Source organism: Vicia villosa, linkage group LG2, assembly GCF_029867415.1.
Source record: "Vicia villosa cultivar HV-30 ecotype Madison, WI linkage group LG2, Vvil1.0, whole genome shotgun sequence".
In the NCBI taxonomy this organism is placed as follows: domain Eukaryota; kingdom Viridiplantae; phylum Streptophyta; class Magnoliopsida; order Fabales; family Fabaceae; genus Vicia; species Vicia villosa.
The window spans coordinates 43,163,989-43,186,032 of record NC_081181.1 but is presented as its reverse complement, the minus strand read 5'-3'; the positions used below and the strand labels follow the sequence as shown (position 1 = coordinate 43,186,032).

At 39.0% G+C, this 22,044-nt stretch overlaps 2 protein-coding genes and 1 pseudogene across 2 annotated transcripts; all 3 read right to left on the bottom strand.

Annotated features, from left to right (window-relative positions):
- Nucleotides 1-1,612: 1,612 nt before the first annotated feature.
- Nucleotides 1,613-3,762, bottom strand: LOC131648933 (uncharacterized). Its single transcript, XM_058918668.1, has 3 exons — nt 2,655-3,762; nt 1,901-2,474; nt 1,613-1,844 (listed from the first exon to the last, which is right to left on the bottom strand). The coding sequence occupies exons 1-3, from the start codon at nt 3,760-3,762 to the stop codon at nt 1,613-1,615; spliced, it is 1,914 nt and encodes a 637-aa protein (XP_058774651.1).
- Nucleotides 3,763-4,112: 350 nt separating this feature from the next.
- LOC131646119 (7-deoxyloganetic acid glucosyltransferase-like) lies at nt 4,113-5,811 on the bottom strand (annotated as a pseudogene).
- A 7,236-nt stretch (nt 5,812-13,047) lies between these two features.
- On the bottom strand, nt 13,048-14,891 carry LOC131646118 (7-deoxyloganetic acid glucosyltransferase-like). The gene is made up of 2 exons (XM_058916265.1): nt 14,293-14,891; nt 13,048-14,099 (listed from the first exon to the last, which is right to left on the bottom strand). The coding sequence occupies exons 1-2, from the start codon at nt 14,885-14,887 to the stop codon at nt 13,183-13,185; spliced, it is 1,512 nt and encodes a 503-aa protein (XP_058772248.1). The 5' UTR covers nt 14,888-14,891; the 3' UTR covers nt 13,048-13,182.
- Nucleotides 14,892-22,044: the final 7,153 nt, after the last annotated feature.

The window sequence follows — 22,044 nt, the reverse complement described above, 5'->3', positions numbered from 1 at the left end:
ATAATCTTTTGTAATCTTCCCGCCAATAATTTTGCCACTACTTTGTACATACACCCCACCAAACAAATAGGCCTATACTCGTTCAAAGAGAGTGGATTAAGAGATTTAGGGATCAACGAATTGAAAGACGAAGTTACCGCCTTTGAAAGTGAACCCCCATTGTAGAAACTCTCAAAAAACCGAATAAAATCTTCTTTAATAAAACTCCAACATTTCTTGATAAAGAGAAATGAATAGCCATCCGGACCCGGACTCTTAGAACCTCCACAATTCCAAATGGCCTCTTTAGTCTCTCCCTCTAAGAACGGACTTTCAAGGGCCGCCACATCCGCCTCCCCAACCGTGTTAAAAGGAATTCCTTCCAAAATGGGCCTATGATCATCCAATTCCTTAAACTTATTGTGAAAATGATTCGCTACCTCTTCTTTTATCTCTTCCACCGAATCCAACAAACGCCCCGAGACAAGAATAGGACCAATATGATTCACTCTCCGTCTATCTTTCATCACCTTATGGAAAAAACCACTATTTGCATCTCCCTCCTTTAACCATTTCAATCTCGATTTTTGAATTATCATGTTCTCTTTAATCCTCAAGTTCCTCCAAAACCTAAACGTAGCTTCCCTTCACCCATTTACCACCTCATTCAACTCAATATCATCCGTTTCTTCCAACTTTTCATCTCCAAGATTACTGTCCCTCACTCCTTCATCCACTTCCAAATCGAACCTCCCAAAAACCTCCACATTCCACTTCCTTAAAATAGGCTTAAGAAGTTTCAACTTCTCTTTTAGAACATAATCACCCCTCCCCTCCACCTCTAGGCATTTCCACTCCTTCTCAACAAACGACAAGAAAGAATCCAAGGAAAACCATTCATTATTAAATCTAAAAGGTTTCGGGCCCCAATCCACCTTGTCCACAATCAATCAAATGGGACAATGGTCCGAAATGTCCCTCGCGCCAATGAATTGACCAACCACACCCCATCTATTCACCACCTCATCCGATAAAAGGAACCGGTCGATTCTACTCATCGACTTACCATCCCCACTATACCACGAGAATTTCTTGCCCTTACAAGGAACGTCCACCAAAGCGCTTTTGTAAATGAATTCGGAAAAAAGTTCCACCTCGTTAAGATTTACCACCACGGACCGCCCTTTCCTTTCTCTACTATTTTTGATCGCGTTGAAATCTCCACCTATGATCCATTCCCCATCCTTAAATTTCTCCTTCAAAGACAACAAATCCTCCCATAATTTCCTCTTTTTCTCAATGACACACGAAGAGTACACGTTTACAATATAGTACCACAAATTATCTCTGTTAACATTGATGCCCAAATAACCTTCCCCTTTGAAACTGATCACCACCTCCACTTTACCATCCCTCCAAAGAGTGAGCAAACCCCCCGATAAACCATTTGAGTTAGAATAGGAAAAACCTATGTCCGGCCCACTCCAAAAACTCTTACCAAAAGCATCCTTGAAGTCTTTAATTTTAGTTTCTTGTAACAAAAAAATGTCTGCTTTCCCTTTATTAATTATAGAACTAACCCTCCTTCTCTTTAAAACACTACAACCTCCCCTAATATTTAAAGAGCCGATGATCATGTCAACTTTTTTGAAGACTCCTTCCTCTCTACCATCCTCACACTGCTATAACTCTCAAGTTTCTCAATCCTTCTTAACAAAAATTCCCTTCCTTCCGTCTCGGCAACCCCCAATGCTACAATGGCCTCCCAAAGCTTTTCCCCCACATCCCCATTAATGAAATCCCATTGCCTACTATTACTCCTCCTTATATTCGAATCCTCTTTATGAACACCATAAACCTCAGTACTATTTCCGCCAAAAGGGTGAATGGAATCCGAAACTGCACTTGGGACAATCTGAACCTGCACTCCTTTTTCCCCGTCTTCTTAACCCCAGCCTTGTTTCTTTTGCCTTGAGATTTCAAAACCACTCCCTTACTACCTCTGCCAGCCTTGGAACCTCCTTTCACCACTCCAATCTCTGACAGACTTTTAAATTTCAATTTTTTATGCTTAAAATTACTCCCAAGCACCCCAAGGGAACACAGACCCACTGTTTCAATGCCATCTTCTGTGACAAACACAAAACTTCTGTCCTCACTATCTCCCATCGATATCTGCCTCAGCCCCTTTCCAACACTACCCCTCTCCTTTAGAGAAATAAGAGCCAAATCAAAAGAACCTGTATTTCTGCTCCCACCGCTCCTAGCCAAGCTCCTCGAAACTAAACAACTATCCTCCTTCTGATTCGAATCAAACAGGGGCCTGACTGCCGACCCAAACTCCTTCACCGTTTCGCTGCAAGAAACCGACAGTTGGATTATGGGATCATCGACTGACCTCATCCTTTCTACATCAGAAGCTAAAGGAACAAGAATGGGTGTCGTCTCCTTTGGAACACAACAATCCCCTATCAACGAGTTACTGCCAGACGAGACTACATTAACGCAACTAGGATCGCACTTAGGAACATCAACCGGACAAATAACAGTATTTAACAGACTACATTATGAATTATCAACCCTTTCTAACACCCCCTCGTCATCAAGCAAATTATCAGACCACACATCTTCGGATTCCGAAGAGTCGGAGACAGAGGTATGAGGTTTCTGCGTACCTGAAATATTTCGAATCGAGCCAATTGCGTCTTCCCTTAGCACCAACGAAACTTCCTTCCCGTCGATCTGCACGATCATAAACTTCATCAATTCATGTGTTAGTTTGACTCTCGCCATAAATCTAGCTGTGTCGTAATTGGACCCCGCCGCCATTGATTCATCCACGCAGATAAATTCCCCCATTGAGTTAGCCAACTTAACGAAGAAATCCACACACCACGCGTGCAACGGGACACCGTAAACGCTCACCCAAATGACCCTGTCGTCGTCAATGTCCTTCTCATTCCACCTTCTTACTACCGCGAACCATTGTTTCCACCACGTTTCGCCTTCCCCTATTAAGTCCTCAATCACACCCTCCTCTTCCTCTTCTAAAAGACACATATTACCCCCCATAGGCGTTACCTTGATATCAAAGACACCCTCTATCATGAAGTGAGATCGAATGTTGTAAGTCGAACCCGGTATCGTCACCACCCCCACGTAAGCTTTCTCCAACCTCTTCCTGTTATCTGCTTGAGAGGTAAAATAGAACACAGGATTATCACCCACCTTCTCGCAACCCTTCTCGCTGCCCTTAACCAAACCTTCATTCAAAACCTCCACATAACGCCTCTTCAGTGACCCAACAGAGGTGCCTGGATGCACTCCCGCCGCCGGTCGATGATGTTGCGACATTTGACCTTGTCTGTGAGAAAACTTGGTCTCCGTAGGTGACACCTTCCTCGCACTAGACCGCTCAAACCTCGGAAGATTAGCATGAATTTTCTTCCCCATAATCATCACATTATCACAACGAACCGCCAACAATCTACCGTCTTCAACCTCTTCGAACCTAACAAAACCAAATTTCTTCCCCAAATTATTCTTCCTCGGCGAGATTGCAACCTCCACCACATTCCCTAAACACCCAAAAACCTCGAAGAACGATTTTCCTGAGTGTGATTCCGGAAACTCAGAAAAGAATATGGACGTAATCTCAGCAATCTTATTCCTTCTAACACCTCCTCCCCACGGAAAAACGTCCCACCGCGGACCAAGCGCCTTGAATGGTCTTCTACTGAAAGTTTTCCAATCCCCAACGTGATTATGTGCAGATTCGGCCATCGGAAAGTCCACCCAGCCCTAACCCCCTTTTAGAGAGAGGGGGGAGAGAACATTTCTAGAGAGAGAAAAAATTATTTTAAGAGACAGTTAGTTGAATAAGGAAGACGAAACATTCTTTATTGATGGATTTAACAAAATAAAATTCTAAAATCCAAATGTTTCAAAAGTAAGCTTTCTAGAAACATTACAAACTCCATATATCATGGCCCGAAATTCAACCTGAACCACAATTTTCCAAAATTACATAAGATAGCAAACATTATTTTATGGGCTATACGACCTACTAGACCATATAAACTGAATCAAATTGTGAAAGTTGTTGTAGGAGGATCCACTTTAACAAAATAAAATTCTAAAATCCAAATGTTTCAAAAGTAAGCTTTCTAGAAACATTACAAACTCCATATATCATGGCCCAAAATTCAACCTGAACCACAACTTTCCAAAATTACATAAGATAGCAAACATTATTTTATGAGCTATACGAGCTACTAGACCATATAAACTGAATCAAATTGTGAAAGTTGTTGTAGGAGGATCCACTAGGACTCACACTCTTGCATGCCAAATCAGCCATTTTCTTAGATGAACTAAGAAACTCATCTTTCCTATTCACCATAACTTCATTCACCATACTCTCCACCACATTCCTATCACAGACATCCTTCATATCCAAACCAATTTTCCAAACCTAACTCACAAACCTACTGTTAACCTGTTGATCAGCAAAGTAAGGCCAACAAATCATAGGCACACCACAAACCACACTCTCCAAAGTTGAATTCCATCCACTATGTGTCAAAAAAGCACCAACTGCCTTATGAGCCAACACCTCATCTTGTGGAACCCACTCCACAATCAACCCTTTTTCCTTACTAGTCCCTTCCTCAACCATTTTCAACAGTCCTTTTTCTTGTACCATGTATGGCCTAATCACCCACAAAAACTGTGTTTTGTTGTTCAATAAACCATGCCAAATCTCAATGACTTCTTCTCTCTTCAATGGTGTAAAGCTACCAAAGCTAACATATATAACTGATTTCAACGGCTGAGAGTCGAGCCACGTCATGCAGGTTCTATCAACTTTGAAGAAGTTGCTCTTAAAGGATGATGTTTTTTCCGTGGTATTAAGGAAGTGGTGAAGAGGGCCAAGAGTGTAGAGGTTGGGGAAGTGAAGACGAATTTGGGAAAGGATTGGAAACTCTAGATCCTCAAACGTGTTGAGTATAAGCGCGTTTGCTTTAAGTGATTGTTGACTTCGAACAACAACAAATTCTAAAGTCAAATTACCTTTTGTTGAAATATAAACTTGATTTGGGCCTAATTATTAGTGGTATTCTTGGGCTTAGTTAGTTTGGGCTTAGATGATTTTGGGTAGTGTTTCTAGAGAAATCTTGTAGTGTTTGGAGTGTCTAGATATTTCTTATGGTTGTAATATTCTCTAGAATACTCTTTAGATATCTAGAGTTGAGAACTCTCTAGAATTAGTGAATCTAGAGTTCTCCTTAGAGTATTATAAATAGAGATGTAATCTCACACATTTGTATCAAGCAAAATACAAAGTTCTCTCTTCCATAAAGAATTCTCCTACCAATCAAGTTTTTATTCAAGCCTCCAATATTTCTAAACACTTGTCCTACACATAAAAATAACCTTAATTCCAACACCTTTTTTGTTTTCTCGACAGAAACTAGGAAGATCTCTACACCGAAGCAAGTTTTCCATGCCTGGCATATTCTTTATGACACGATCCATGTCTTCTTCTCCTAAAATTTCATTAAACAATCAGTCAGTTACCTCTAAAAAAAAGTGTGACACGACACCGGCACCGTGTCTATATATGTATCAGTGTTGTGTCTGTATCTGTATATGTGTCTGTATTTTTTTATATATGATTACATTTGAAATAAAGATCAATAACAAAGAAATAAAAGACGTGTAAATAGAAAGATATATACCTCTAATGGGAAGTTCATTACAGTCCAAGAGGTTGGGAACACATAACAAAGACCAGAAGCAACAAGCACTGATAGTACGAAAATGAACCATCCCACCCAACCTGCAAACAGAGAAAATATGTGGTCCCCACGGGGACCCATAATATAGTCCAGATGCATGCGGAAAGTAAACATGATATGCACGCGGAAAATAGACATGATATGCAAGCATATATATACAAATGATGCAAACATATAAACAAACAAAGAAAAACACCCAAAGAAAAGAAACAAACAAAGGCTAGGATCGACTCGCTAAGAATGGACCAGCACAGGTCTATCACACTCCCCAGCAGAGTCGCCAGCTGTCGCACGCTCGCGAAAAATGAACAGAGTCGCCACCAATATATTTATCCCATAAGGGAAAGGGATATCAGAAAACCTAGCAAAGTAAGGAACAGGGTCTTGCGACCAGAGAATCTAGGTACGGGAGTCGGTTACGCAAGGGGAAGGTATTAGCACCCCTCACGCCCATCGTACTCGATGGTATCCACCTATGTTTGTTTCTATCTAAAGGGTGTGTACTATGTCTATGTCTATATGCAAAATGAATGCAAAATGTAGGGAAAAGAAAGAATTGTACTCGCACGGGCCCTACCCCGCTGCCTACGTATCCTTTTCAGGAATCAGAGTTACCGTAGCTCGGCTCAAGATTTTCTGTTTGTTTTTGTGTTTTTTAGTTGGGCGGAGTTAACGTTCGCGCTTTTGCATAAGGGGTCGACCTACGATGCGTACGAGCGGAAATAACATTGCCCTCAGGTGCCAACGAGGCAAAAGAAAAAGAAATGATTGGTTTGTGTCTTTTAACATAGATGAGTGATGAACAGTTCCCAATACCGGGCCACTCAACACTTTCTCTACTTTGTTTTACTTTTAAACCATTATTAGGTGTTTTAAGTGTTTTTGGTTGTGTATTTTTTAAGGGGAATTTGTTTGCGATTTGAATCACATAAAAGTGTATAACGGTAGAGAAACAGATTAGGGAATGAATCCCACTCATCTCTCTTCCATTATATAGTGATCGAGAAACAGATTAGGGAATGAATCCCACTCATTTCTCTCCCACTAAGTGATTGAGAAACAGATTAGGGAATAAATTCCACTCATTTCTCTCTCACTATTAGTAACGTGTGATTCGCATCTTTTATTTATTAAGTATTTTAAAGTTGAAAAGAAAAAGAAAATGAGAAGGGGGAGACTAACCTAATTAAGTCTAGCCTAATGATTGTTATTGTTTATGTACAAATCTAGCCTAAAGTTAACATGGAATCGATCCTAAAAGGAGCATACTAATGATATTAACAAGGTAGGCCAGAAATACAAGCAATAAAATCATACAAGAATCATACAAAAATAACATGGAAATAGCGCAAAAAAACAATTCAAGCATTAATGCAAAATTAAACTAAAACTACTATTTTTGTATGGCATTTTTATGAAAGAGAATTCAAAGGATTAATGTCAAAATTACCCTAAAAATCTACTTATTTTTTATGAGTTTTTCAAGTGTCAAAACTAATCTAAAATCTACTTAGAAAATTATGGTTTTTATTATTCAAAATAATAGGAAAAACTATGTAAAAAAACAGACTAAGTCTAAACATGAAATAACGGAGTCGGGGGGTGTATTGGTGAAACAGTGGTGCAGTCTAGTAAATACGCTGGGCCCAAGGGTGTTGTTTTTAGTTTCAATTTTTAATTCAGCACAAAAAAATGGTAATTGGGCCATGGGGGTGCGCTACAGAATCTGGCAACAAAGCCCTGTGTTCGTTTGATCCAATTCAGCTACTGTTCAATTCAATCTCAAATTAATCATCAGATCTTTATTTCAAACTTTATACCAATTCAATTTCCATTAATTATCCACTTAATGCCCAGATTTTCAACAATTAATCAATAATTAGTTCAATTAAAACTATAGGATAAAATTATAAAATTATAATGGAAAGGGGATTAGGGTTACCCTGAAATGTGACGATTCATCTTGCGTTCAGTGAGAAACCTCTCCTTCCTCTCGCTCGCGGCGGTCGTAATGGTCTTCCTCTCCGGCGATTCCCACCGAGCACCGCCGTGAATTGTCCGGCCACGACCTCTTCTCCTCACATCTCTCTCTGTTCGTCCCTGATTCGTTCAACCCTCTCAATCGCTCATCTCCGTTCATCTCCGTCTAAGATCTCCTCCCTCGCTCAATCTCGGCGGCGACCGGATCCACTCTTCGATGATGCTTCTTATGTAGTGAACCAAGCAAAGCAAGCTCCGCTCACTTTCATCTCTTCTTCTTCTCGGTTCTCAAACTCTCTTTCATCTCAGATTTGTTCTCTCCGATCTCCCTCGATCCAAATCGGAGAACACCAACTCAAGGCAATCGGAGATTCGTCCTCGTTGTGTTCGCTCCGTTGAAGCTAATGCGAAGATGTTGTAAATTCCTTGTAGATTGATGACGATGACGCGGCTGATGCTTTGGTCTTGAGGAGATGAGGATGATTGTTTGTTGCTTGCACTGAGGAAGAAGCTTGAAGAACCTTCTGAGCTCTCTTTCAGAATCAAGACGAGAAGCAGTTGAAGATTTCTTGTTAGATTGTGAATTTTCCGTTGTGAATTGAAGAAGAGGTGAAGAAGATGATGTTAGGGCTGAAGAATTGGGGACTAGAGAAGTTGAAGAACGATGAAGATGGAGGAAGAAAATGGAGGAGCTTGCAGAGAAAGATGAGAGTGAAGTGAAGGTGATGATGAATGAAGAATCGAGAGAGCCCCTTGAAGTGTGAAAGATGATGCTATATATCAGGTTCTCTCCCTTTTGCTTCTTCTCTTTTTCTGTTTTTGAATTGGTTATATGAATCAGAGAATTGGTTAGAAATCTGTTATATTGGTTTTTGGTAGTTATGGGAGTTAGAAAAGTAGTTACAGGTTTGAGCTGTTTATAGGTTGGTTAGGAAAACTGTTTTGGTGGTAATGTTATAATCTGTTATGGAGGTTGGTTAGCTAGAAGGTTAAGGAATGCGATGCCGAATCGATGTATGAAGGATGCGTTTCTGAATCTGCTGAATGAAAAGGTTAACAGCCTGTTAGTTATGCAGGATTGGAGTTTTTTGCACATTTTGGATTTTGAACCTGAACTTGAATCTCATTTGGCATTTTTCTTCTTTTTAATGTCTCTTTGAATGTGCTTTTCTCTTCTGCCAGGATCATTTATGTATGCAACAGCTTTCTAACGGAATTACGATAATGATATGTTTGAGCTCTTTGTGCCTCTAAACCTGCAGTTATTGGACATGAGCTTTGTTCTGGATTTCTGAGTTGCATTTGAACTCTTTTGAACTGAACTGGTTTTATGTGTGTTTCCTTGTTTTGCAATGGGTTATGCAGGGCTGTGTGTGACTGTATGCTAACTGATGTGGGGCATGATTTGACTGAATTTGCAGGGGCTGGTATGATTGAGACTTGTTTGGTTAAATGGTTTGAAGAAAATGTTAAGCTTTTTCTATTGGGAAAATCTGTGGCTGAGTGTTGGTGTGCGATATTGAACAATGGTGGTTAAGCTGTTATTTTATGTATGATTATGGTTTGAATGGTAATTGTGTAGGGATGAAGGTGGTGGATTATGCAAGCCTATGGCTCTCGTGCTGATGGAGCAGTCTTCGATAGTTGTGGCGTGTCTGATAGCTGTTGATGAACGTATCATGTGCATGTGTTCCGGCATCAAAAACCGCAGCGGCACTGTGTTTAGATCCAAAGCCAACGAAGCTCATCCTTGCGATGATAAGAAATGGATGGTGATGACATATGATGCACACGTTCTTTGCTTTGTAACTTTGGAAATTGTAAAGAATGTTTTTTTTTATTATTTATTTTGTAAGGACTCTGCTCCTGACTTGAAAATGTAATGAGTATGTCTAGCACCTGTAATGGAACTTTGCTCTTCACATACAGCATTTGAATTTCAGATTTCCCTTCAATGCTTCAACTTAAATTTCCAAGTATTTCTCCAATAGAGTGAACCCCTTAATCAACTCTTAACAACACACAAATACCTTAAGAACTTTAATTCACTTTGATTACCTCTGAACTTGAATCCATTTTGAATTTCAATGAACAATTTCCCAATCCATTTGCCTCTTCAATGAAGCCCTTGATCCAATTCAACTCACCAATTCGACCAAACTTGCGTGTTAAGTACCGAAAGAATGATGCCTTCAGTAAAATGAATCTTAAAGTTCATCCTCTTGTACCTTGGCCAATATCTCGACTTAATGACAAATGATCTTGATACAAAAGTAATTCCCTTTAAGAAAGTCCCTTGGTGATGAAACTTGAAGACATGAGATCCTAATCTCATCTTCAATTGGTGAAATTCAACAAACTTAAGCGATGAATAATTAAACCCTAATCTTTCAAAATCTTTGATCCCAAACCAAATTTATTGATTAATGATGCATGGTATGTTAGATGACCTAATGGAGGTATGCACATGAATGAAAAGCCTAAGCCAGATGAAATTAAAAGGGTAGGACAAATTTGGGGTATGACAACAACCACCCGGATACATGAAAGTTGGAAAAGAAGAAAAAGTGCTAAAGTTGAAAAAGGCGCTTTATGGGTTGAAGCAAGCACCGCGAGCATGGAATACACGCATCGACACATACTTCAAAGAGAACAGTTTCAAGCAATGTCCTTACAAACATGCTCTGTATGTAAAGAAGAATGGAGGTAATTTGTTACTCGTTGCTCTCTATGTCGATGATCTAATTTTCTTAAGTAACAATGATCAAATGATAGAAGATTTCAAGTGCACAATGACACGGGAATTTGAGATGACAAATTTGGGCTTGATGAGATTCTTTCTTGGTCTGGAGGTCCGACAAGAAGAAACTGGAATTTTCATTTCACAGGAGAAATATGCAAAAGAAATCTTGAAAAAATATAATATGTAAAACTGTAATTCGATTTTGACGCCAATGGAACCAGGTGCAAAGTTGTCAAAATTTGATGGAGGAGAACGCATCGAAGCAAGCAAATATTGAAGTTTGGTAGGAAGTCTTCAATATCTCACATGTACAAGGCTAGATCTTTCGCTTAGTGTCGGAATTGTAAGTCGTTTCATGGAGGAACCGGTCTATACACATTGGAAGGCATTGAAAAGAATTCTTCGATACATCCAAGGAACTGTGTCACTTGGAATGTTCTACTCAAGAACAGAAGATTATAAGTTGATTGGTTATTCCGACAGCGATTGGTGCGAAGATGTAGACGATCGAAAAAGCACCTCAGGATATGTGTTCTTTATGGGAAACACTACATTCACATGGCTTTCTAAGAAGCAACCGATAGTAACACTTTCGACATATGAAGCTGAATATGTGGCAGCATCTTGGTGCATTTGTCATGCAATATGGCTTAGAAGATTGTTGAGTAAAATGGAGATAAAACAGGAAGGTGCAACAGTAATATAAGTGGACAACAAATCAACAATTGAGTTAGCAAAGAAACCAGTGAATCATGAAAGGAGCAAACACATCGACGTTCGCTTCCACTTCATTCGAAAACATGTGAAGGAAGGAAGTGTCGAATTGAGGCATGTAGCAAGCAAGGATCAAGCAGCAGATATTTTCACAAAACCATTATCGAAAGAAATTTTCGATAGAGGCAAGAAGTCGATAGGCATGATGGATAAAAGAAACATTTAAGTTTACAGGGGTGTTTTGTTGAATAAACTTTAATGTTATTAAGTGTGTTTTTATTGATAAGTTAGTGGAAAAATAAAGAGTCTCTTGTAGTTGAAAGGCCAAGAGTTCTTGTAGTGGAAAAGCCAAGAGATAGTGGCATATTAAGAGTATTTATTTGCTTTAATTTCCTAGTATAGCAGAAGTCTTTTAGGTCTATATAAAGACTTGTTTGTATTTTCATTTTCAAGAAGAAAGTAAAAAGTGCAGTTTTAAAGCAAGTCTTCCACTAGTGGAAGTATAGTGTAAAAAGTGTCTTGTGCAGTTTTAAAGCAAGTCTTCCACCAGTGGAAGTATAGTGTTAAAAGTGTCCAAAATTGTTACAACTGCAGAATAGAAGTAGCAGTCAGTTTTTTACATCTCCAAGTATTATAGATGGAGTTCGACCGACAGTACGAAAATAATGAGTCATGTGCCAACATCTTCATTATGACAAGATGTGGTAGATTTACATCCTATTTTGGATATATATCGAGAGTTCGTACCGCAAGATGTGGTGTTTCAGAACTACGCCTTCAATGAGTCATACGCATGCTAAATAATATCTAATTTTTTTGTTGTTGTATCATATGAGACTTGTGTAGTGTCGGGTACCTCTTTGAGAGGTTCATGCTCATTCGAGTACCGGTAGAATTTCAACTTACTTCCTATCGCCTTTGTTTTACCTATTATCGATTAAATAATCTAAATTGGTAAGAGGTAAGTTGAGTTCTTGGACAATATTTTTCCAACCAAAGATCGAGGCGCCTAGATCTTGTATGGTTAGGAAATTTTGCATGAATACATAACGTGGGAATATAAGATATATTAAGCTTACTTGATTCCCACAATAGAAGGATAACCCCTTATACTAGCCGAAGAGGAAATACGTATACAGGAAGCAAAGAAGTTAAAAGAGGTAAAGAAAACTGCAGGTAATCTGATTTCTGCATGCACATGCTTACATGACTTGGCAACCGGATTACTATCTTATGGAACTACACATGAGGGCACTAATGTCCACACTGTTGTTTAGGATATTTTGATGGAAACCAAGATTATCTTGCGACTTAAGAATATGAAAACGAAGGTTGGTATAATTTTTAGGCAACCTAATATGATGTATTCTTTTTAGGCTCGTTTGGTTTAGATTAAATTGTATTTTACGTAAAATGGTATCATGTATTTAGCTTGTTACATCATATATTATTTTGAATATTTTTAGTCAAATTATTTTTTATGGTCATATTATGTTACTAATTTAAAGTGTTGTTATAGTAAAAATAGGTTTTGGTACAATCACAAACAATTTTATATTACACCAACGATTTATATGTTCAACTTTAATTCATCCATGGACACACGATAAAGTCACGGTGTGTTTGATTGAGTCTGACGAAAGAATTAACAAGTTTGTGCTTGATTGAGCCTGACAAAGAAGTAACAAGTTTGTATGATATAAGATCTTGTTTATATTTAATTGATTTTTTTATTCACAACTTAACATTGATAATTGATATTTGGCATATAACATATTAATTATCAATTTGTTTATTGAAATCCTTATGTTCCATGTATTTATTGCTGGATTTAACAAAATAAAATTCTAAAATCCAAATGTTTCAAAAGTAAGCTTTCAAGAAACATTACAAACTCCATATCATGGCCCAAAAGTCAATCTGAACCACAACTTCCCAAAATTACATAAGATAGTAAACATTATTTTATGGGCTATACGAGCTACTAGACCATATAAACTGAATCAAATTGTGAAAGTTGTTGCAGGAGGATCCACCAGAACTCACACTCTTGCATGCCAAATCAGCCATTTTCTTAGATGAACTAAGAAACTCATCTTTCCTATTCACCATAACTTCATTCACCATACTCTCCACCACATTCCTATCACAAACATCCTTCATATCCAAACCAAGTTCCCAAACCTCACTCACAAACCTACTGTTAACCTGTTGATCAGCAAAGTAAGGCCAACAAATCATAGGCACACCACAAACCACACTCTCCAAAGTTGAATTCCATCCACTATGTGTCAAAAAAGCACCAATTGCCTTATGAGCCAACACCTCATCTTGTGGAACCCACTCCACAATCAACCCTTTTTCCTTACTAGTCCCTTCCTTAACCATTTTCAACAGTCCTTTTTCTTGTACCATGTTTGGCCTAATCACCCATAAAAACTGTGTTTTGCTGTTCAATAAACCATGCCAAATCTCAATGACTTCTTCTCTCTTCAATGGTGTAAAGCTACCAAAGCTAACATATATAACTGATTTCAACGGCTGAGAATCGAGCCACGTCAGGCAGGTTCTATCAACTTTGAAGAAGTTGCTCTTAAAGGATGATGGTTTGTTGATAGTATTGAGGAGGTGGTGAAGAGGGCCAAGAGTGTAGAGGTTGGGGAAGTGAAGACGAATTTGGTTAAGGATTGGAAACTCTAGATCCTCAAACGTGTTGAGTATAAGCGCGTTTGCTTTAAGTGATTGTTGACTTCGAACAACAACAAAGTCTAAAGTCAGATTACCTTTTTTGTTTTCTCGACAGAAACTTGGAAGATCTCTGCACCGAAGCAAGTTTTCCATGCCTGGCATATTCCTTATGATACGATCCATGTCTTCTTCTCCTAAAATTTCATTAACCAATCAGTCAGTTACCTCTAAAAAAAAGTGTGACACGACACCGACACTGGCACCGTGTCTATATATGTATCAGTGTTGTGTCTGGGTCTGTGTCTGTATTTTTTTTATATATGATTACATTTGAAATAAAGATCAATAACAAAGAAATAAAGGACGTATAACTAGAAAGATATATACCTCTAATAGGAAGTTCATTACACTCCAAGAGGTTGGGAACACATAACAAAGACCAGAAGCAACAAGCACTGATAGTACGAAAATGAATCAATTGTATCCCAAATTCAGCAGCCAGATCAGTAGCAAGTTCACCGAAGATTCCATCTAAAATAATACAAGTTATTTTCTCAGAAACAATAATATCTCTTAGAAAAGGTTTACCATACAAACTCAAGGATGCAATTACATCTCCTATCCTATCTCCAAATCCAGGATGTTCCTCCTCGTTATGAAAATCAGATATAGTCTTGAATTGAAGCATAGGGTAACATTCTGAAAGAGCTTGAATACCATCGTTGAAACGGATGAGACGGTTGTAGATGTACTTGGTGTTGAGGAAAGTTATGCGGAGGTTTTGAATGGCAAGAAGTTCGGCTAGCTTTAGCATGGAGTTTACATGGCCTTGAGCTGGACAAGGGAAGATTAGCACATGTGGAGAGGATTTTTCTTTAGGTTGGGTTTCCATTGATTTTTCTGATGTACTAATGTGGGCTTTGTGATAATTTTTGAGAGGTGGATGATGACTTGACACAAGGACTCTTCGTATGACAGACATGACATATGTTGGTGTCTTTATTGAAGAGAAACTCGTACAATATAGTTGCTTTAATTTTTTTTTTTTTTTTGAAGAAATGCTTTAATTTGGTGGAACTAAGGTAATTGTATATTTGATGTGAAAACTAACTTGATCTCAATCCATTGTGACTTGGTTGAAAATATGATTAAAAAGTCTTGCATTGTCTTGTATTGTAAAAGAAGTGAGAAATCAAGAATATAAGATGGATTTTATATTTTCATTATAAAATATATGGGTTAAAAATATTTAAAATCTGTATTTAACTTTTCTTCTTTCTTTTATAATGTTGTGTTAGAGGTACGAGATATAGTTAAATATTTACTTATGAGTGTAATATATGTGTTTTAATTATTTTTACATTATATTTTTGTCTTATTGTCATTTGACATTATTAGATGTAATAGCCTATTGTTAGTAATAGTGTGACTGGCACGTGTGCCTTTGAGTCACTTGTTCTAACCTACTATAGTAGATTACAGGTTGTAATATATAAACAATCATTCTCTCTATTGTGTAACTAACTTTTGAGAAATAACAAAAAGTTGTTAGAGCAATGAAAACTCTCTCTCTATTTTCTATCATGGTATCAGTAGACGTTTGATCCACGGCCATTGTGTCTTCTGTTTCGTCTTCCGCTTCTCATTCTAGCGCCGATCAAGGTGTTACGCTGTCGGTGTCACCAGTGGTGTCTCCGTCCGATGATCATCGTCGTCTCAATTTCTCTCTCAAGATCTCGCAAAAGCTTGACGAGAAGAACTTCCACTTGTGGCGTCAACAGGTTGAGTCGTTCATCAATGCTCACGGTCTCACGCGTTTGTTGTTTGCTCTAAGATTCCGCCTCAATTTCTGGATGATGCGGCGCGAATCTCTGGATTTGAGAATCCTGAATACACGATCTGGCTTCAGAAAGACTAGATGCTTCTCTCGTGGCTTCATACCATGTTATCGAGCGAAATCCTCTCGCGAGTGCTTGGATGCACTCATGCTTACGAGCTTTGGGATCGTCTTTTTCAATACTTTCAGAAACAGACTCGTGCTCGTGCACGTCAGTTGCGTGTTGAGCTACGTGCCGTCACGCTTGATTCTATGTCTGTTCTGGATTATTTGCTTAAAATCAGGATGATCGTGGATGCTCTTGCGTCAATTGGTGATTCTCTTCCTGTAGCACATCACATAGACGTTATTCTTGAAGGTTTGCCCTCTGAATTTGCTCCTGTTGTGTCTGTTGTTGAAAGTAAGTTTGGTATTATGGATTTGGATGAAGTTGAGATCCTTCTTGTTGCACATGAATTGTGTTTGGCTAAGTTTAAGAAGTCTACTACTCCTGATATTGCCTCTTTGAATTTGACACACACTACTCCTGAATCCACCACTCCTAGTGACTCTAATAATGCTGCAAACTCAGCCTCCTCTACTTCTCAGGTTGCTCCTTCTACTGATCCTGAGTACTCTAGCTTCAGAGGTGGTCGTTTTGGTCGTGGTGGTGGTAGATCCGGCAGAGGCAGAGGTGGTCGCAATGCTCCTACACCTGTTCAGTGTCAGGTGTGCTCCAAATTTGGACATACAGCTCTCAATTGTTGGCACAGGTTTAATCAGCAATTTCGTGGTGCTGTTGCTGCTGGTCAACAAGGTTTTCAGCAACCTCAAGGTGCTGGTGCTTACTTTCCCTCCACTCCTTGGCAACAATTCCAACCTCATGTGTGGTGTAACACCCCATAATTTCAGTTTATTAATTTAATTTGGATTTAAATTAAATAATTGGAATTTTAGTATTTTTATTTGGAATTATTTGGAAAATGATGAGTTATTGGCATTGGGCCTAGAGTGGTGATTAGCAGAAGAGGGGGTGTTGACTAAGCAAGCCCATTATAATATTTTATTTTATTTTTCATAAAATAAAGGAATTGGGAAAAGAGAAGAGAAAAGGAGACAGACTCTGAGAAAGGGAGAACACGTGAAGTGAGAAGAGCCAAAAGGGAAGAAGATCTTCGAAGATTCGACTCTGAGGTAAGGGGGGATTCTTCGGGTTAGTATTCCTTATGTGATTGTAGGTAGTATGATTGATTAGGATTGTGGTCTAGTTCAATCGTACGTGTCGGGTTGGGAATTTTGTTAGGTTTTGATAATCTTGTATGAATTGACATGATTCTGTTGATACTTGTGATATATGATGTTAATACATGTCAATAACTTGTTTGAAATGTGTAATTGTGTGAAAATCAATGATAATTGTGTGTATGTTCGTATGTACCTGAAATTGGGGAAATGGGATATGGTAAATGCTGTCAAAATGGTGATTTTTGCTGTGCAGGTACGTAGGAACCGGTTCCCATGTGGGACGAACCGGTTCCCCCTTGTAAAAACAGAGAAATATGGATTCTGGGTAGCTGGGAATCGGTTCCCATGTAGGGACAATCCGGTTCCCCATAGTAAAAACCAGAGACGAGACTTTGAAGCTGCCAGGAACCGGTTCCCACGTAGGGACAACCCGGGTTTTGCAACATATTTTCTAAAAATGTTTTATCTTTAAAAACCCGTAACTTTTGATCCGTGTATCTGTTTTATGTGTCGTTTTGGGCGTTGCGAAGCTAATGAGATGCTTTATTTGATAAAGTGATGAAATGGGCAGTGGCCAACTTTATTTTAATTCGATTTGATCATTGATGAATTGGAATATAGTATATGTATATGTGCTTATTTATATATGATTATTGATACATGTTTTGTATTGGTGATGGGATCATGATATTCATTGGGTGATGTTGGTTTATAACATGTCGTAAATGAATACATGTTTTGTGATTATGTTGTTGAGTTGTTTTATCAATTTATTACATGGTGTGTAATGATGATAGATGTAACGATGTATGATGATGGTGATGATTGATGATTGTGAATATTAATATGTTGTTAATATTAATATGTTGGTTATGGTGGCAATTAACATTACTATGATGTGTATGTTATTGTGATGATGTGGTGCATGTATGTGAATGATTGAATGATGCTTAAACATGTACATACTTGTTGTGACCTTATTGGTAAGAGGTGTTAAGCGATGTTAAGCATCAGAATGATGATGATGTATGAAGATGTAAGTATGTGTCATGTGTGCATTATTCATAAATCATTTGCATTGGAAGGCTAATTCCCATTGTGCGGAGATTAGCGGGAAGTCATCGTGTGCCCATGTGGGGTGTGAGCGATGAGGCAGTAGTCGTGTGCCCATGTGGGGTGTGAGCGACTAGAGGGCAGTATCAAAGAGAGAAGTCCTGTGAATGTGATTCACGAATTTTGGTACCACATGCATAGTGTCAGTTGCATCATATGCATTGGTTATAACATGATTGGATGAGATCCAGTGTTATGCCTTGGTGTGTTTACATGATTGATGTATTGAGAAGATGTTGTTAATATAACTTGATCATTGATGAAATTGATGAGTTGTGGGCCGATGGCCAATATTGTTGGATTGATGCTTGCTTGTTGTAATAATTCCGATTATGTGTATGATTGAGTGGATGATAATTACTATGAGATTTTATTGCTTATGATTGCATAATGCTTATTAATTCGAATGAAACTCACCCTTACTTTGATGATTTCAGATTAAGGATGTAGCGGCGTCTTGATTGGGTGAAGATAGCTTGTAGGCTAGCCCGTAGTTCGTGTCGAGTCATGCTCTGATTGTAACACTGGGGAACGCTAGTTTAGAGACGAATTACTCTGTTGGCTTTGTTGTTTTATAATTGTATTAGAGTAACTTGCATGAATGATGATGAATATGCAATGTTATGAATTATAATCCGCTGTGTTGAACATGAATTGTATTTATGTTAAATGGTTCCTCGTGTGGCATGACAAATGACTATGGTATTTTATGTTAAAGAAGTTGTGACATCCTTGTATTTCATGTTTACTCTGATTATTATTGTATTTTCCGCGGGGGTTTAGAAGGGTGTTACATGTGGGCTAGGCCAGCTGCTCCTGCTGCCACTAAATTGGCAGCCCCTATCATGTTAACTCCTAGTGCTTATGTGGCTCAATCTGTTCCTGCTTCTTCTGGCAGCTGGATTCCTGACTCTGGTGTCTCTTTCCATGTCACTAGTGAGGCTCAAAACCTGCAGCAACTTACTCCTCTTGAAGGTCATGAGCAGATCTTCATAGGGAATGAACAAGGTTTGGATATCACCTCTGCTGGCTCTTCATCCTTTATATCACCAACTCAGCCACACACTCACCTTACACTTAATAATTTGCTTCTTGTTCCCTCCATCACAAAGAATCTTATGAGTGTTAGCAAGTTTACTAGAGACAATGATGTCTATTTTGTGTTTACAACTGACAAGTGCTTTGTAAAATCACAGGGTCATCATCAAACTCTTCTTGAAGGTGCTGTTGGTAGTGATGGATTGTATAAGTTTCCTCATCTTCTCATGGACAATTCTCCTAAGTCTTCTTCCACTTCTATTGCAAATAAATTTGTTGATGTACCTAGTGCTCACTATACTAGAGTAGATCCTAATTTGCCTAATGTGTGGCATCTTAGGTTAGGACATCCAAACACTCATGCTTTAAAGCTTGTTCTACAAAGTTGTAACATTCCTTTTGCAAATAAAGATCATTCTCTATTTTGTACTGCCTGCTGTATGGGAAAAACTCACAGACTTCATGCACCCACCTCACAAACTACTTACACTGCACCTCTTCAGCTTATTTACAGTGATTTATGGGGACCCTCACCAGGCCCTTCTACACTTGGTAACAAATATTATATGTCATTTGTTGATGCCTTTTCCAAGTTTACTTGGATCTATTTGCTCAAATCCAAGGCCGAAGCCTTTGCTATTTTTAAATAGTCCAAAAACTTGGTTGAATTGCAACTTGGCTTCCCCATCAAGGCTGTTCAATCAGACTGTGGTGGTGAGTTCAGACCTTTTACAAAGTTTCTCACTGACTTAGGCATTGTTCACAGAGTGATCTGCCCTCACACACACCATCAAAATGGTGTTGTTGAACGCAAGCACAGGCACATAGTTGATCTAGGACTGACTTTGCTCAGTCAAGCATCTCTTCCTATTGCTTATTGGGACTATGCTTTTGCCAATGCTGTGTACCTTATAAACAGGTTACCCTCAGCTTCTATTCAATTTCAGGTGCCTTATACCTTATTATTTCATATGTCCCCTGACTATCAATTTTTGAAGGTGTTTGGTTGCTCATGTTTCCCTCTTTTGAGATCTTATACCACTCATAAGCTTGATTTCAGATCCCATGAATGCCTATTTCTGGGTTACTCCACTTCACACAAGGGGTATAGGTGTTTATCTCCCACTGGGAGGATGTACATCTCCAAGGATGTCATTTTTAATGAGTCTAAATTTCCCTTTCTTGAACTCTTTTCTACTCCTTCTGTTCCTACATCCAAACCCAAATTTGTTTCTCTTTCTCCTCTTCCTTTTAGCTTTTCCTCACCCTCTGTCCCTTCTCCTTCCATCTCTAATTCTCTACCTTCAAACACTTCTAGTCAGGCTTCTAGTAATAGTTCCCCTGTGGCTGCTCCCAGTGTTCCTACTGCTTCTGCAAGCAGTTCCTCTACTCAATCCAGTTCTGACTCCAGTGCTCCTAGCATTCCTCTAAAAGTTGTCCCTGTTGCCGTCAGGCCACAGAATCAGCACCCTATGCATACCGGGGCTAAATCTAGGTTTGCTCAACCAAGATTGGAGCCTAGAGTGCTCCTTACTCACACTGAACCTAAAAATATTAAACAAGCCCTCTCTACTCCTCATTGGCACTCAGCTATGAAAGCTGAATTTGATGCTCTTTTGGCTAATGGAACTTGGTCCTTAGTGTCTCTTCCTCCCAACAAACAAGCTATAGGATGTAAGTGGGTTTTCAGGGTCAAAGAAAACCCTGATGGAACTGTCAACAAATTCAAAGCCAGGCTGGTGGCTAAAGGTTTCCATCAGAGGCATGGCTTTGACTTCACTGAGACTTTTTCCCCTGTTGTGAAGCCTGTTACAGTCAGACTTATCCTCACTGTGGAAATCACTCACAAGTGGCCTCTCAAGCAGCTTGATGAGAACAATGCTTTTCTCAATGGAGTGCTCCATGAGGAGGTCTATATGCAACAGCCTCAAGGCTTTGTCAGTTCTGAGGCTACTCAAGTTTGCAGACTGCACAAAGCTATCTATGGGCTCAAGCAAGCACCTAGACAATGGTTTGAGAGACTGCAAGCTGCTTTGATCAAACTTCAGTTTCAGCCTAGTAAATGTGATCCTTCATTATTTACTTATCTGGCTAAAGGGCATACTGTGTATCTGTTGGTGTATGTTGATGATATTATCATCACAGGCAGCTCTGAATCCTTGATTCAGTCCTTTGTGTCTCAGCTGAATGCTGAGTTTTCTCTCAAATTTCTGGGTGACCTTGATTACTTTCTTGGCATTGAAGTCAAGAGAGCAGTCAATGGTGCTCTGCTTCTCACTCAGTCCAAATATGTCAGGGATTTAGTGCAGAGAACAAATATGCTTGAGGCCTCTGCAGTGTCCACTCCTATGCAGTCTACTTGTAAATTGCTCAAGACTGGTTCTCCTGCTTTATCTGATCCTTTCTTCTATACATGAGTTGTTGGTGCTCTCCAATATGCCACCATTACAAGACCTGAATTAGCCTTTGTTGTTAACAAGGTGTGCCAATTCATGGCACATCCTTTAGAAACTCATTGGGTGGCTGTGAAAAGGATTCTAAGATACCTAAAAGGTACTCTGGGTCATGGTTTACTTCTTTCCCCTCTTTCTCCTTCCTCGCCTCCCTCCTTGAGAGTATTTTGTGATGCTGACTGGGCATATGATCCTGAGGACAGGAGAAGCACATCTGGTGCTGCTGTGTTCTTTGGTAACAATCTTATTATATGGTGGTCCAAGAAACAGCAGGTTGTAGCTCGTTCTAGCACTAAATTAGAATACAGGTCATTAGTTTTGGCTACAGCAGACTTACTATGGATCCAAACTCTTCTCGAGGAATTACATATTGGTACTCAGCCTCCTGTTGTACTGTGTGACAACTTGTCTGCAGTTATGTTAGCTCACAACCCCATTATGCACTCCAAGACTAAGCATATGGAGATTGATTTA